Genomic DNA, 16,571 nt, shown 5'->3' on the forward strand with positions numbered 1-16,571 from the left:
TAGTCGAGCGACGGAACAGCAAATCATTTGACGGACAAGAGCTGCAATTAAGGATTAACATCCCCCGCTGTCGAAGCTTGTTCTGCTTCCAAAGGCGGCCAAAGAAAAAAATGCCCCAACGCTTAAATTTGGATTTCAATATGCAGCTGACGGTGACAGCAAAGCAAGATAATGATAATAGATTCATCCTCCTTTTGTTTTTTACACTAACAAAGACAAAAAAAGGAGGGATGAGAGAGGAAGACGGTGGAGGAAACTGAGAAGGAGCGAGAGAGCGAGGGAGGGAAAAGGGAAAGCAAAGGTGAACGGAGAGGAAGACCGAGCGGGAGATCGATGGGAAGCGGGCCGAGGAACAAAGGGAAGAGGAGAAGGAGGTGAAGAAAGACGCAGAGCGAGCGAGGAAGAACAGAGAAAAAGAACAGAGAGAGAGAAAGTGCAAGCGAAAGGCAGCTCTTGGCCCCAGGGCCGGCAAATAGCAGTTGCCATAGAAACGCGTTACCCACGACCCAGTTCAGCGGTAGCGTAGTCCTTCGCCGCCGCCACACACACACACACACACACACACACACACACACACACACACACACATTCATAGACTGATGTAGAGTGATGTAACCTGAATCAAGACCTAAAGATTTGGCGCTAAACGGTGGCAGGGATCTGGAATCTGAACCAAAAAATGACAAACACAGAACAGGAAGTGATTGTGATGATCAGTATCTCAGATCCATATTCTGCTGGTTAAGGCTTCAAGAAGTGGGTCAAACAGATATTTTATTGTATGATCGTGTGATGAATGAGAGATAATAACGTGCAGAGAGATTTTATGTGAAAGGATCTGAATGAACGCACGAGAACCTGATGATGTTGATACGCAACAAATACATCCATGTTGGATTTCAGACAGGAAAGTAAAGATTTGCTACCTCTCAGCAACCTTCAGATTAAGCCCTCTGATCCTAAACCCAGATTATTCCATCCCCAGTGTAATTATGAATTCATTCTGTTCTTGATAAAGTGATGAACAGTGAAGGTTTCAAACATTTGTTTCTACAGTAGATCCAGTTATTCATAGTTTTCATTGAGACATAAAACCTATGAACAACCCTGAAATGTCATCACCATTTGCTAATTTACACATCTAGAAGATACAGATCAACATTATTATCATTTAGAGTCATGTTTGTGTCCACCTGATGTGTGTAAGTACAAAGCAAACTCTCCTTTGCTCAATTTTTGGTCTCCACCAGCGTTTAAGGGAAATATCTGCCTCTTTGGCTGCTTAATGCTCCAGTTTGTTCACCAACTTCTCGCCACATTATTCGGCCTGCCATTTGCTGCTGAACATGTCGTGAAAATTAGGTTGATCCAAATTCTCTAGCTGAGAACAACCTCTTTTTTTTGCTTTGTTTTTGGTCTCCACCATCTTCAGAGTGACGTGTCTTTTGCCGTGAAAGGAAACTGAAAAAAAGTCAAATGGCGAGCTGTGAGACCAAAACATTGATTTAGGATACGGTGAAAAAAAACCTTGATGATACTGCCGGAGCTTTAAGTTTAGGTTTCAATCACCTAAACACTTTTTTTAGGATAAAATCTTTATACTCTACAGTTTAAAAAGTGATTATGCCGTTGCATTACACAAAACTGCAGGAAGTTAATGATTTGTTGGAAGCTGTCCGATGTGTCTTTTTGTCCACCATCTCATATCTACTCATCATTTTAACAGGTTGTCTGTGTTAAGTAGTAGTTTCTGTCAATGCAAAACCTCCATTTGGATTTGTCCTATTTCTATCACCTCCATATTCCAAGCTTCTAATTGGACAGTATCCTCGATTGGATGACGACGTGACACAGAGTCGTCACGGCTGGAGACAGAACTCGTCACGCCCGCTGACATCCTTTGTGATTACGCTCCGCTTCCTGTCAATCACCTGACACCCACGACATGAAGTGACGAGGGTTTGCCATAAATAATCCCTTAATTACATGTCGTCTTGCGAACTTCAGTGCTTACAATGTAGCTTTAAGAATCAAGTACAGCAAGCATTGTAAAATAAGTGAGGTGAATATAAACTGGGCACTCAGAGCGACTGTATTCTCTTTTAGTAGCAGCTTTCATCCGTCATCTCTCGATGATAATGCCTGAATTTATATGCTGTTTTTCTCTGAAACTATCGATTTCCTTGACTAAACTGAGATAAAATGGGGACGGACGATTACATCGACTGTCCTGGGAGCTAATAATTTGCCATAAACTCCACAAACCAATGGCAGAGCATGATTATGGCCAACTGTTTCGTACGCACAGTACATCTGCCAAGAATAACAGCGTTAATAAAGCTTTGTGAATATTTCAGCGGCCGGTCTGCTCCCTGCCTGCGGCTGTATTCCAATTTAGAAGTGCTGTATTCATTATGGGGCAATTTCCTCACAGTGCATTATGGGTAGATTCCCACAAGAGCTGAGGGCGACCTCGGAGAGAGAGAGAGAGAGAGAGAGAGAGATTTTATTCTAAGTTTGTTCTTTTGTACTTTTCTGTTGTTAATTTTATTTCACAATGGTTTTAAATGTGTCCCCTGTCAGTAAAGCCCCCTTAAATAGAACTGCAGCTGAATCGAGAAAGAGAAGATTGTGGGAAAGTGAAGGAGAAAGAGATGGAGGGAGGAGGGTGGACGTGTGTGTCTCCTCTGGTTCAGATGAAAAGGAAGTCCCATCTGTTTGACGGCAGCAAACTTGAGCCACAACAACACTCACACAAACTCATAACTTCAGCTCGGGGAGATTTCCGTCGCTCCACTCGCTCCGAGCTTTTATGAAACCTTTGAAAATCGTGACAGAACATCAAAAGCCGTCACGAAGTCAAAAACAAAGCTGTATTTCCTTTTGACGATAATTATGTTTTATTACAAGTTGTTTTTGACTTGTTTTTCTCATTGTTCTATCAGTTGTGACACCAACGTAATTGCTTAAATCTGGGAACCAAGCGACACCAACGCAACAATGAGGAACAGGGAAAGGAAACAGCCGCAGTGTTGTCAGACTATCTGAACCTGAAGGGAGCAGACTCAAGATGTTTCCAACAATCCCTCATAGCATCTAACAAATCACAAACTCGATGGTCAGGTTCTCATTCATTGGTTAATTGATGTCTCAAGTTTGCTCGTTTTTTTCTGACCGACAGCGAACTGACAGCAGCAGCTGCAGTCCTCCATCAGCGCCCACACGTGATGCGTTCAGGTGCAGGACCGAGTGAAGGTCAAATGCATTTTGGCAGCGTTCAGAGCCCGATACACAGCCACTGTAGTTACAAACGAAATGTGGAAGACAAAATACACAAGGTATGAAAACAGCTTCGTGGTCATGTGTAAAAAGCTTGTAAAAGATGTCTGTTAGTTGTATGTGAACAAACAACTTAAGGAAGGTGTTAAAACTACTACGTAACTTGATTTTTCGTATGTTACCTCACGTCAGTCTTTACTCTTGGAACAACAAACAAACAAGGCCTAGAAACTTGATACTGACAACTTTAACAATGGAAATTATGCTTTTTTTTGCTTGAAAATTGACTCGTCTGACAAATCTTATATCAGTTAATGATTTCACCCCCCTTCGTTTTGCCTTCCAAACATGTCTGGCTCATCTGGAAATACTTTCGGGATACACATTTTGTTTTGTTTAATACCTCTTAACCGACACATTATCAAACATTCTCAGTAATCGGCTTGTTTGGGGCATTGATCAAGAGGGACACAATACGTTCTGTGCCAGGTCAGAGGATGATGCCAGCCGCCTTCTTCCCTGTTTTATTTTTTTTTAATATCCCATGGCACATAACTGACCCTAATCTTCTGTTTGTGTGAAACCCTGTCTGGCTATATACAGCATCATGAATGCCACGAGGTCAGCATCGGTCCAGACGTAATTGAGCATGATGGACTGCACAACTCTTTTAAATCCTGTTCTCTGGTGCTCTGCTGGGTGATCAATACTTTTTATCCCGCTGATCTGCTGGATGTTGTGCCCTCCATTCCTCTCTCTCTTTTTCCTGTAGCCACTCTGGGGCTAAACTGTAACAGCTGGGTGAGGGACTCAATTCCCAAGACTCACAGCGAAACACACCCACCTAAGTTAACTGTAAAAAAAAAGAAAAGGAAATGCATACACAGATGGGGAACACACGAGACTCTCTACACACACAGACTGTTCATGTGGTGCAAATAACAATGGGCTTGTTTGCACGTTTGCGTCTGAACCAAGCAGGTAATTATTGCAAAACACAGGAATTAATTTATATTCAAGCCCACCAGAGGAAAGGCAGCCTACATGCAGCTGCATCAAGCTCACACATTCTCTTGAACATCAAATATTCCTCTGTTCCCCCGGGTGACTTAAGGTCCTTTTGCATGTTTTTTGTCTCTCGGATGCTGCCGGTGAGATGGAGTGCAGTGTGACACACTTCCTCTACTGACCTGATGTTCTCTGCCATGGATCAACAACACATACGGGAGATTTGCAGCAGAGAGCAAGAGGCAATGATGAGACTTGACTGAACAGAGATTTCTGTTTTCACATGATGAAGTAGTGACGTGTCTTTAATGTATAATCTAGTTGCTCTCGTTGCACCACCAAGACTAACTGATGAAGATTTCTTTCTTACCAGGATAAAACATGTTGGTGTAGTTTTTCTTTGCATGTTTGTTTAGCTGTGTGTAAAAAAAGGTAACTAGATATTGCGGCAAAAGTTGACAAACGTTAGCAAGATATAGTAGCCAACATTAGCTACGTTAGCTCATGTTAACAAAGTTTTTTATATGGTGGCTTATGTTGCTATTATTAGCAAGATATAGTAGCCGGTGTCATTTTATATCAGCAAGGTTCAGATAAGGTGTCAATTGTTGGCTAATATTAGCAAGATATGGTAGCCAACGTTAGCTAATGTTAACAAAGTTTTATATTGGGCGCCGTTTAGCTCAGTTGGTAGTGTGGGCATCCCATGTGCTGAGGCTCTGTAGCGGACCCGGGTTTGACTCCCGGCCCGGGTCCCTTTGCTGCGTGTCACTCCCCCTCTCTCTCTCTCTCTCTCTCTCCCTGTTTCCTGTCATATCTTCAGTTGTACTGTCAATAAAGCCATAAAAGGCCAAAAAAACAACAACAAAGTTTTATATGGTGGCTTATGTTGCTAATGTTAGCAAGATATAATAGCCAGTGTCATTTAATATTAGCAAAGTTTAGCTAAGGTGTATATTGATGGCTAATGTTAGCAAGATATGGAAGCCAGCATTAGCTACATTAGCTAATGTTAAAGTTTTATATGGTGGCTTTAGTTGCTAATGTGAGCAAGATATAATAGCCAGTGTCATTTAATATTAGCAAAGTTCAGATAAGGTGTATATTGATGGCTAATGTTAGCAAGATATGGAAGCCAATGTCATTCAATATTAGTTTTTATATGGTGGTTTATGTTGCTAATATTAGCAAGATATAGTAGCCAACGTTAGTTATGTTAGCTAATGTTAACAAAGTTAATTGTGGTTTATATAGCTAATGTTAGCAAGATATGGAAGCCAATGTCATTCAATATTAGCAAAGTTTAGATAAGGTGTATTTTGTTGGCAAATGATGGCAAGACATGGAAGCCAATGTAAGCGATTGATAACAAAGACATGGTGGCTAATTTCAGGTAATGTTATGAAGGTAGCTAATGTTTGACAGGTTTAGAAAACCTTAAAGATTCTGGCGTTGACTCATCTTTAAATGATGAGTCAGAATAATGTCAACTTCCAATAGCATTTTTCATTTTTGTCTTTATTTGGTGGAAATTAGTATCCATAGCCGACACGAACTGCGGTGCTCAAGAAAGTTTAGGAACAGCTGGCTTATCTTCAGGCAGCCTCATTATTTGGAGTTTAATATCACACAATATGATGCAAGAAAGCTGTATTTGTGTCCTTCGGAGCTATTTTGTATAATGAGGAGAGACCAATTAACAGCAGAGTATCAAACAGGTTTATTTAAACCCGCCTGACTGCAGATCGCACGGACTTCACCTAAACAGAGATGGCAGATAGTCCACCGACACAGTGTGAAAAGTCTCTTATCAGCTCTCTCTCGTTTCTAATCTTCCGCGATTCAGAAGCAGGATCACCTGTCCTGAGCTGCCGTATGGTGACTCAGTGGAGCGGAGTGAACGCTATTAGTTTGGCTCTTGTTCCACCAAAATGTAAAACGGCCCCCCTGGCCAGAAGTGCTCTGCCATTGAACTGAATGGCTCTGCAGTTACGCAACCAACTTGGCTAATGTCACTTTGCCTGAGATGTCAAAGAAGTCGGTGGCCCTCCCCTGGCCCCCTGCGCCTCCACTCCACCCTCCTCCCCCCGATGTGATTATGGAGATTCACTTTCCAGTAGCCTCAGGGGCTCGTGAACACTGTGTGTGTGTGTGTGTGTGTGTGTGTGTGTGTGTGTGTGTGTGTGGTTGGCACAAGGGACCAACAGATAAGAGCCACTGCAGCACATTTACTGTAACACAGAAACACTTACTGTGGAGGCTGACTTCACATTATTTTTAATGATTATTCATTAAATATTAAGGAATTAACGCCTAGAGTTTTGTGATATATGTATAAATATATATAACGTAACACTTTTCTTGCGCTATTAAGTTGAAATATTTATTTAAGTGACCTCCGCAAACCAAAAAAACAAAGCTTACATCACCAGAAATGATCTAATTAATAGTGTTACAGCAGGGCCAATCAGACCCCAGCCTGAAAGTGAGACACAGAGTGACCTACTCATCAAACGGGCCCAGTCATTTATCGATGTCAGCCGCGGCTAACGATGACGAGTGCTAATCGGAATCAGTCGTTTTTATGGGCCGTGGATGAGAGGAGCAGATTGGGCATCAGTGGGTGATGGAGGAAGGCCAGAGGAGGTTGGCATCTCTCAGGAACAAGGCATGCTGCGCCAACCTGCCACTTGCTGCTATTCATATACCGGCTGCAGACCGCGGTTCAAACATAGCAGTGTTGGGAGGGCGATGCACTCAGATTATTGTCTTCAGATTCTCAAAGCCTGAGGCGATGTCTTTAAATGTCTTTTTTTGCCTTAACCAGTAGATTAAGGTGGCGAATGCAAACTAATTTTTTATGGTGGCTGTTAGCTAATGTTAGCACAATTTACATTATGTGGCTAATGTTAAATGAAGTTAGCAAGCAAGCGGTTTGATGGGGGATGGGAGTCCTATCTTGGCCTTGCTTCAAGTTGCTAATGTTTAGACATTGTGGCTAATGTAAGTTAGCAGCAGTTTAAGGGGTACGGGGAGAGTGTGATCCCCCTTAGCAGCAAATTACCCAAATGCATCTCCCATGTTAATCTGCCATCTCTCTCCACTTGACCCGAGGTCAAAAATAGGTTGACTGCGGTCCGGATCTGGACCCAGACAGATACTGCAGACGCTTTTCCTCAAATAACATCCTTTCTTTATATACAATAAATAAGCAGTTGCTTTTTCAAAAGCACTTTTTAAAGGGTTTTTCCGCAACTCCGTCAGCGTCCGTGCAAAAAAAAAAATGGCAACGAGACACATTTGTGCTGAAAAAGTGTTTGTTCTGTGGAACACACGGGCGGAGAAAGCAAATTTAAATATAAATGTGGCCGCAGCGTGGGGACGGAGAGGGCTGGATGTGAACACAACGGCGTACCACACGGTCTCACCCACACTTCTGCATAAATAGAGCTTCATCCTTCAGTGCAAGCGAAGCAGCGACACAGACATTCCCCTTAAACCACTCCTGGTCACTGACACGTAAACATACACAAGCACACACAACCCGACCATGACACACACACACACACACACACACACACACACACACACACACACACACACACACACATATCCAGATGGAGGCTGACAGCATGCTTTGGGCAAATGGCTTCAAATGAGGAACACATGAGCTTCTCCCTGTGTGACGGCTTTCACATGCTCCCGCAACCTCACACACCTCCGGGGCGAGAGGAGAATAGGCGAAGGGTGCGTGTGCGTGAGTGTGTGTGTGTGTGTGGGAACGAAAGATAAGGAGGAGAGTCGGTACAAGACTGGGAGGACAAAGGAGAAGATGGAGAGGAGGGCGAGGCCGGCAAAAAGTGGATTGTGGCAGTTTGTTTAGCGAAGACAGAATCATGAGTGTAATAAATGTTTAAAGACGAGCGCGTGTTCCTTTTGGTTCCGATCCCTCGCACGCAAACTCCTTTGACCTGGAGACTACGCTGCATATCATTCCTGATTTTTCTTTTGTTTGTTAAAGATCAAACATGTGGCCGCAACAGCTAGAATTATTATTATTATAATTGTTATAATAAGGCATCTGAAAGTCATCAGAATCTGCAGGAAAAAAGAAAGAGCACACTTGAAAAGCCAAGATTTGTGGTAAAAATTCAATTGTTTCCTCTGTGCAGCTCCAACTTGTTTTATAGCTTATAAATCCTTTATTCTACTGTGTGTGGGAGCGTTTTTTTTGTTTTCTTGATATCTTCACTGAAAAAAACCTGCCATGAAGAGATGAAGCTAGAGAGAGGGAGAGATTCAGCCAGAGTGAGGGGTGGTTATGTGTAACAAAGTCAAGTAGGAGATGGATGCCAGTAACAGCGAGTCTACGCATTCGAGTGTATGTGGGTGTGTGCGAGAGAATGTGTCCAAATCAGCTACTATTATAGTCAGTTTTCCTACGGATGGTAAAATGCATTTGTCCTGGACAGAGCTTGGCATTTGTGTTTGGCAAACGGTGACGAATGTAAAAATTTGGCGTCTTATACTTCAGTTTGTTGAACATGTTAATGATTTAAAGGCAACGTTCTTCCAAAAATGAAGTATTCAGTCATTATCAATGGTTTTGGAGTCCATAAAACATTTCTAGAGCTTTAAAAAGTGTAGCAGCATTCTCTGAAACAACTGAAGTAAATGGGGGACTTTTTTAAAAAAAAAAGACAAATAACATAAAATGGCTCTTTGACAGTTTGTACAGCGTAATCCAAGTCTCCAGAAGCCCTGAGATGCTAACATTTTTAGCTAAGCTGCTACAGTGAAGATTCCTGTTTAAAAAAGGGTGTAAATAACATGTTTGCAAATCCCAAACTTGGATCTTGTTGCAACATTTTCAAGTTGTTAAGTATACAGCGAATGATGCTTGTTAGCATGGATAAAAAGTAAAAAGTAAGGTGGTTTAAAAAGCATCGTCCAGAGCTGAAACGCTAACTTTAGATACGGTGGCTGTTAGCTAATGTTAGCAAACTTAAAATGTTGAGACTTTTTTGCTTGATTTGTGTCTTAAAGTGAAAATATTTGGTATTTAGAAAGAAGAGTTTACTAACACAGCCTTACTTGTACTTGAATGACCAGTAGCTTAAAGATAAGAGAAGCTTCTTAGGATTTATGTGTGTGGCGGCAGTGATTTGCTTCGGCCTCTAAAGTGGATTACAAGGCATAATACACTGAACGTGGGCAACAAGTTCATTCAAAAAAGAGCACTGGCCACCTTCTAATATTTACAGTACAGCCACAATGATCCGTGAAGGATTAATATGTTTAATGCAACATGCTTGATCTACCGTGAGGTCGAGGAGACGGCTGAGGGAAGCTGTCCAATATTTATCAGCAACACAAACTAAATGTCAGCACCGGCGGGGAGGAACAGTCCGGCTCCTCCGCCGCCGCCCCGTCATCAAACACCAGGTTGGCCTTTAGATTTAAGGGCTCAACCTGGACTCAGCTGGACTGTGGTGCTGAATGTTTTTTTTTCACTGTTGTGGCCATGAAGTTAAAATCTGCTCACTCTCCTCCTCATGTCCACATCGTCGTCACTCACTGGAGGTTTTGGTCTGGTGAGTTTCGAGCTTCAGTCAGCGGATTTTGCTGTTTGTGTTCAATTAGAAATGTCAGGAAATAGTGAAAACACCCAGGTGACATCTTCATTTTGCTTATTTGTCCGACAACAGTCATAGTCATAGAGAACCAGCACATACTCACATTTTAATACCAATAGCTTTGCCATTTTTGCTCTAAATTTACAGTTAATCTGTTGATTCCCAACCGTTTAGACCTGTGATCCCTGTGAACATATGTTTCCGCGAGCCACAGATAGGATGAAACTTTAGATTTCTTTATGTTGCGACTTTAGGTTTCTTTAGGTTCACTGAGATAATCAGATATAAAGCAACGCAATCTGACGTGTTCACGCTACTTTTCGTATAGTGATTAAAAATGGGAGCTAGAAGGTGATACATTTGAAACACTAAAACATGCTTTTTTCTTTTTCTCAGTGAGATTTAGATGAGAGGATTGACACCACTCTCATGCCTGTTTGTTAATTGTGACGCAATTAGCTTAGCTTAGCATTGATAAAGACTGGAAAACAGGTGGAGAGAGCTAGCCTGGCTCCGCCCCAAAGGACCTGAATCCACCAACCAGCACCTCTAAAGCTCCCTTACAGCTCACTCTTCTCTGTTTGATCCGTACAAAAACTGAAGTGTAAGAACGATAATTCGCTATTTCTTGGCCGGGAACGGTAACTGCCGGTTGCCTGGCAACTGCTGCTGATCTTATCATCTACTTCCTGGCGAGAGCAAATAGGCGTATTTCCCAAAACAACGTTTAAACATTGATCACCTCCACTCGAGTTCAAGCTCCAATTTCTTAAAAATACGCCTGAAAACATCTCCAGCACAGAATCTTAACATCCCTGCTCTCCGCTCGGGTCAAACATCACGGGTTTTTACTGGGGAGAAAACAAACTTGAAAGACAGATTGCGAGGAGCTCTCTTTGTGCTCCAGAGGCTGCAGCTCTGCCCTTCCATGCAGAAAATTCAACAAAACCTGCGCCCCTCCAGACGATGATGTAATCTCTTACGGTTCTGATCTGAACATCATAACCAACGGCGGCGAGCCAGCGACGTGTTATGTAAGCGCGGGCACGCGCACACACACACACACACGGGAGAGAAAGGAAGGTGTGTGTGAACAGGCCAATCGTTTACAACAAAGCGGAGGACGGACGGACGCGGCGAGAGGAACTTGAAATGCTCTCAGGGCCACTTTCAAACCCTCAAAGCCGCTTTAGGGAGCCACATTAAAGGTAAAGGTTGTTTCTCTAATCAAACTTTCACATTAATGAAATCAGATGTAATTGTGCCTCAGAGAGCGCGGCCGGTGTCTCGTTATCTGAGTCCTGAGCACAGTGCACCTCTGCAGACATACAGATTAGAGATTATAGGACGCAATCAAGCAAAAAGATCAATCCATACCCACAAACCTCTCCACCACCACCACCACCACCACCACCCATCCTACGGATTATCAACCCTGCCTGTGTTGTGCTCATTTTACAGTTTGTAATTACTCTCAGCTCAATGTCAGACAGAGACAGAGCAAAGTGATATGAAAGCGATGCAATTAAGAACATACACCGTTTACCATAATTAAGGTAGCTAATGTAGTCACGGATAATCAACATCCTCCTCACAGCGCAACTGGGAACGCAGCTAATGCATCATTTTAAGGGCTCACGTCCCGTTTCTTCACATTCATGGTCATGCTGTGCAGCTATTTAAAGGTGAAAAAAAAAACAAACCGATGCAGCATTTCGCCAGAGAAATTGCTAACTGTAGCTTGGTTAGCGTGCAGCTAGAGGTCCGGATTGTGTGTTTACACCGCAATAGTGCAGGGGCTTTGCTAGCTGGTTAGCATGCTAACTTCAGTAGCTATCCATGCAACACAACACATAAACTTATTTTTTACATTCTATTGCTAATTTTAGTTACAATATCTGCCAAAAACTACAGAAAAATCCAATCGTGTTTTCTTCATGTAAAAGAAAATAAGACATTAGCTTGCACAGTCTTGAACCAATAATCTTTGCGTATCAATATCATCCCATCTACCCATCATCCCATTTTGTTCTTTAGTTTCTGGTTCAGTGACACATAAGATCATGACGATGGCTTTTATTTAATTAATAAAGAATTGTGGCTATGATGTACACAGAGCGAGATAATAAATAGTTGAAAAGTGAACCTGTCAGAGCTTTTTGGTGGAGAAGTTGTGAACTTGTGTGATGAAGACAGTGGTTTTCTTATTCTTGCGACTTTTTGGCCAACACAAATGCTAAACCCTAATAATAGTTGATATGTGTGAACAGAACATTTATCAGTCTGGATCTAAAACACAAGCCTTAGCATGTAGATTAGCATCATTAGGTTGTACAACTGCTTTGAATTATCCACTGTAGAGCTCTGGTCACAGGTTTGTTTCAAATATAATCAACTGAAGTGAACATGACATCATATTTGGCTTGGTTGTTTGACCTTTGGATACTCGGTCTCTGTCTGACCCTTGACCTGGACCTATCAGATGAAAGGTTCAGATGTTGCAGGAAGTACAAGATGATTCTCTGTTCGCTCATTTTTTAAAAACTGTTACAAACATGGTGCATCTGGGAGTTATGACCATTTATCTCAAAACTTCCGCATCAGCTTCCTGAATCAGAAGTGTGTTGGTGTGCAGCAGTAGAGGCAACGCTGGCACACACACCAACACAAGCTCCTTACATGACAGCGCTCGCCTTCATGCCCCCCACTGTAAATCTTCAGCTTCTTAACGGATGCTATAAGCTTATGGTAACATTCCAGATGTCAAAGGCACACACAAATGATTACACCAACAAATAGGCCATCCTCCAATCCCGTCTATTTTGGTCGTCTGATGTGGGTGGATTCGGTTGCGCAACATCACACCTGGAGCACAACAGTCCGGGCTGCAGAGGTGGATCTGGGTGAACGCACCGCAATGATTTATATGCTTCCACATAAAATTGTGATTAACAAATTCAGAGGGTTAATTGCTAACTGTAAATATGGCCGCCCCTCCTGCTCAATTATCCGGAGGGTCTTCAAACACACGCGCCCACTCCAACAACTGGAGTTGCACGATGGAGGCTCTCATTGGACACCGGCCTGTGCGTAGCAGCGTGCCTCAGGAGAGGATGATGTAATGTCTTTTTAAAACATCACTGTTGAGGGACACCCACTCTTCTGCGCCTTACGTCACAGACTATGAGCCAGCAATATCGCTGTTGCTGGGCCCAAGAAGTGCCGAAGGAACTAAAACTAATGTCACTATAAGTGTGTTGGCGCTGAGATTTTGAAGTCATAAAATATATATTGTCCAGAACCTTAACTTGAGACCGTAATTCTGTGATACTGAAGTTAAAAATCTGGTTATTAGTTCCCACAATAGACATATTTCATGCCACCGTCTAATACTAAAGCTAAAAATCTGGATGTAAGTACCCAGAACAGTAACATTTTATGCTGTTTTGCAACATTGACACAAAAAAATGAAATAATTGCTCCCAAAATATTCATTTTCGTGATTAGTCTGAATATTAGTTCCCTAAACAGAAACATTTCTTGCGATTTTCTGGTATGCTAAAGTCTGGACATTCATTCACGATATGGTGAAACTGTATCAAGTTTGTAACGTTGAAGCTAAAAATCTAAATAGCTGCCAGGAAAATTGTGACATTTCGTGTTATTTTGTAAAGCTAAAGCTAAAAATCGAATATTAGTTCCCAAAATGTTAACATTTCCTGCCATTTTTTATCCTCAAGCCAAAAACCTGGATATTAGGTCCCAAAATTGTAACCTTTTTGCTGTTTTGTAACAAAAATGTGACATTTCATGCTATTTCGTATTGCTAAAAATAAAAAATTTGAATATTAGTTCTAATAATAGTAACATTTCCTGCCATTTCACAATGTCAAAGCTTGATCATTCAGATAGCTGCTTCAAAAGTAAAGACATCCTCTGCTGTTATGTAACACTGAAGCAACAAGGCACTTCGCAAAATGTCTCTTTTTTGAACACAAGCTCTTCATTTCAACACATCAGCACAGTAAAGTGCAGGAGGAGAAGGAGGGATACATCAGGGGCAACGGTGGATTCTGCTGCGAGGTGAGTGTGTGAAGCCCCTCCAGGCCGAACCACTCTCACTTGGTTTCAACTCTACTGCTCTCCAACAGCCAACAGGGCAAAGAGACATCAGGCCAGATCCTCTCCTACTCACTCTGCATTGATTTGTCATTAAAAAAATCCATTCACTTTTTCACCTTTAATTCATGATGACAGAAATGTGTGTGATCTGTGTGTGCAGTCATATTCAGACGGGTCTACAGGGAAGACGGGCTCTGCTGCTGCTGCTGCCTGTCTCCAACCTGAAGGATGTGATTTTACAACCGAGCCTCGATGAAAACAAATCGGTCACATCCAACATCCTGCACAGAGACACACCTACAATATTCCAACACACACAGAGAAAGAGAGCAACAGTTTGCAACAGAAACAATCCACTCAGTCCCTGGCTGATCTCCGGTGTGCACATGAATCTTAATTTCCTCCACATGCACACAGACACTGTGTTTAAAGAGGACACCAGATTTGAATATGTACGCCCGTGAACGTGCATTGCAGCCGATGGACACATGCATCCATCTGCGCATCCGAGGGCGCCTCCGACCGCGTCTTTTGCCGCCTGCAGCATCACATAAAAGATACACACAGGCTTCATATGTTGCAGCTGCGTCGACTAATCGCGCTCCTGCCGGATCAGACACCGGCGATAATAATCGGAGCGGCTGCGGCTCCACACCTGAGCCTGAACAATGCAGCCGTGCACACACACACACACACACACACACGGAGAGAGCGCGCCGCTTTCTTATCAGCCGCTCATTAAGGCTCGGATCAGCTCATGCTGGCGCGGCGGTGCAATAAAAAAAAGACAGAAAGCTAATTGGCATTAATGTATGCACCATAAAACCCAGACCGTGCACGTCCCCACAACACATCACCCAAACCCGCCCACCCCTCTTTTCTTCTTCTTCTTCTTCTTCTTCTTCCCCTCCATCAGCCTCCAAATCCCTCTGAAGGCGCGACACAGAGAAAACGTCAAATTACGCTCGGAGGGGAGAGAGATTGGTGCTTTAATCTCTGTCATCTGCAGCAAAAAGATCGTTATTGCTTTATTTTTTCTTCCCCCTAAATCGCCCTCAAATAGGTGAGAGGCCACATAGGGAGGAGGGAAAAAAAGCACCGCTATTGTGTCGCGCACAGACGAGGAGCCATTGCAAGTAGGTTAAACCACCGAGGCTGGCGCAGCGCGTCTCCAAACGAGGAGGGGGGAAAACACGCAGAGACGCGCGGCTGTCAGCGGCTGGTCGGACGTACCTTTGCTCTCCTGCCCCTCTTCCTGAGTCTCCTCCGCGTTGGACTCCATGGCCGGCTTTGTTCCATCCATTATTTTAGCGGAATATAGTCTCCTTGTGGCACTTGTACCTCACAGTCTGTGGACGCTGGAGCCTCTCCTGGTGACTTGATGCTCTCTCTCTCTCTCGCTCTCTCTCTCCCTCCCTCGTACACACCCTCCCTCCATCCCTCCCTCCCTCTCTCTCTCTCTCCTCCTCACTGTTAAAGCTCACAGCACTGTATCTTTATGTATAGTAACAAAATGCAAAGGCAACGTCAGACTGGGTTTATTTAGCCCATGATGCCAGAAAACGCTTTTTGGCCCCTTAACCCACTGACTGTGGAGAACATGATGCTGTAATATGCATCATGACCCCAACATAGTAATGATTCATACCATTTTGTAACGCTTATGCTAAAAACGGTTGCAAAATTGTTTAATTTCATTCCAGTTTGTGGTGCTTGAGAAGAAAATCTGTATATTAGTTCCCTAAATAGTAACATTTCATGCTATGTTCTAATGTTGAAGATACAAATCCCAATAGTTGCATCTAAAATTGTAACTCGTAAAATAAAAATGACTAATATTTGGTTACAAAATGTTTTTTCATTCTAATTTGCAAAGCCGAAGATAAATAATCTGGATATTAGTTCCCAAAATTGTAACATCCACACCCTTTTCTAAAGCTGAAGCCTGAACTTTATATACTTGCTTACAAAACAGTGACATTTCTTGCCATTTTGTAATACTTAAGCTTAAAATATGAATATCTGGTTCCAAAATAGTAGATTATATCATCCTTTTAATGCCATTTGGTTATGATGAAGCTTAAAATCTGGATATTAGTTCCCAAAATAGTAACATTTCATACTATTTTCTAACACTGAAGCTTAAAATGAATTTAAAAAATGCTTCTGTAATATAATAGCTAATGTCATTTAAAAAAATCAAGCTAAAACCTTAATATTTGCCTTCCAAACAGTGTCATTTTATAATACTGAAGCGAAAAATCTGGATATTAGTTCCCAAAATAGGAACCGTTCATGCTATTTTCTTACATTGAAGCTCAAAGTTGAAAGAAATTGCCTCCAAATTAGTGACATTTTTGGCATTAGTTCCCATAATGGTAACACGTCATGACATTTTGTAAAGCTCGAGCTGAAAATATCAATATCTGCTGCTGAAACAGTGCCATTTTTTGTAACTGTGCAACACTAAAGCCAAAAATCTGAATAATAGTTCCCAAAATCTGTCTCTTTCCAAACACAAACTCT

At 42.3% G+C, this 16,571-nt stretch overlaps 1 protein-coding gene across 1 annotated transcript in view; it reads right to left on the bottom strand.

The window, feature by feature from the left end:
• Positions 1–15,474, bottom strand: part of LOC115576591 (neuronal membrane glycoprotein M6-b-like) — a 30,032-nt gene extending 14,558 nt beyond the window's left edge. Inside the window, exon 1 of the mRNA XM_030409120.1 lies at positions 15,279–15,474. Coding sequence (XP_030264980.1) covers positions 15,279–15,348 — 70 coding nt within the window. The 5' untranslated portion in view covers positions 15,349–15,474. The remainder of the gene's footprint in view (positions 1–15,278) is intronic.
• Positions 15,475–16,571: the final 1,097 nt, after the last annotated feature.

Source organism: Sparus aurata, chromosome 24 (assembly GCF_900880675.1).
Source record: "Sparus aurata chromosome 24, fSpaAur1.1, whole genome shotgun sequence".
In the NCBI taxonomy this organism is placed as follows: Eukaryota; Metazoa; Chordata; class Actinopteri; order Spariformes; family Sparidae; genus Sparus; species Sparus aurata.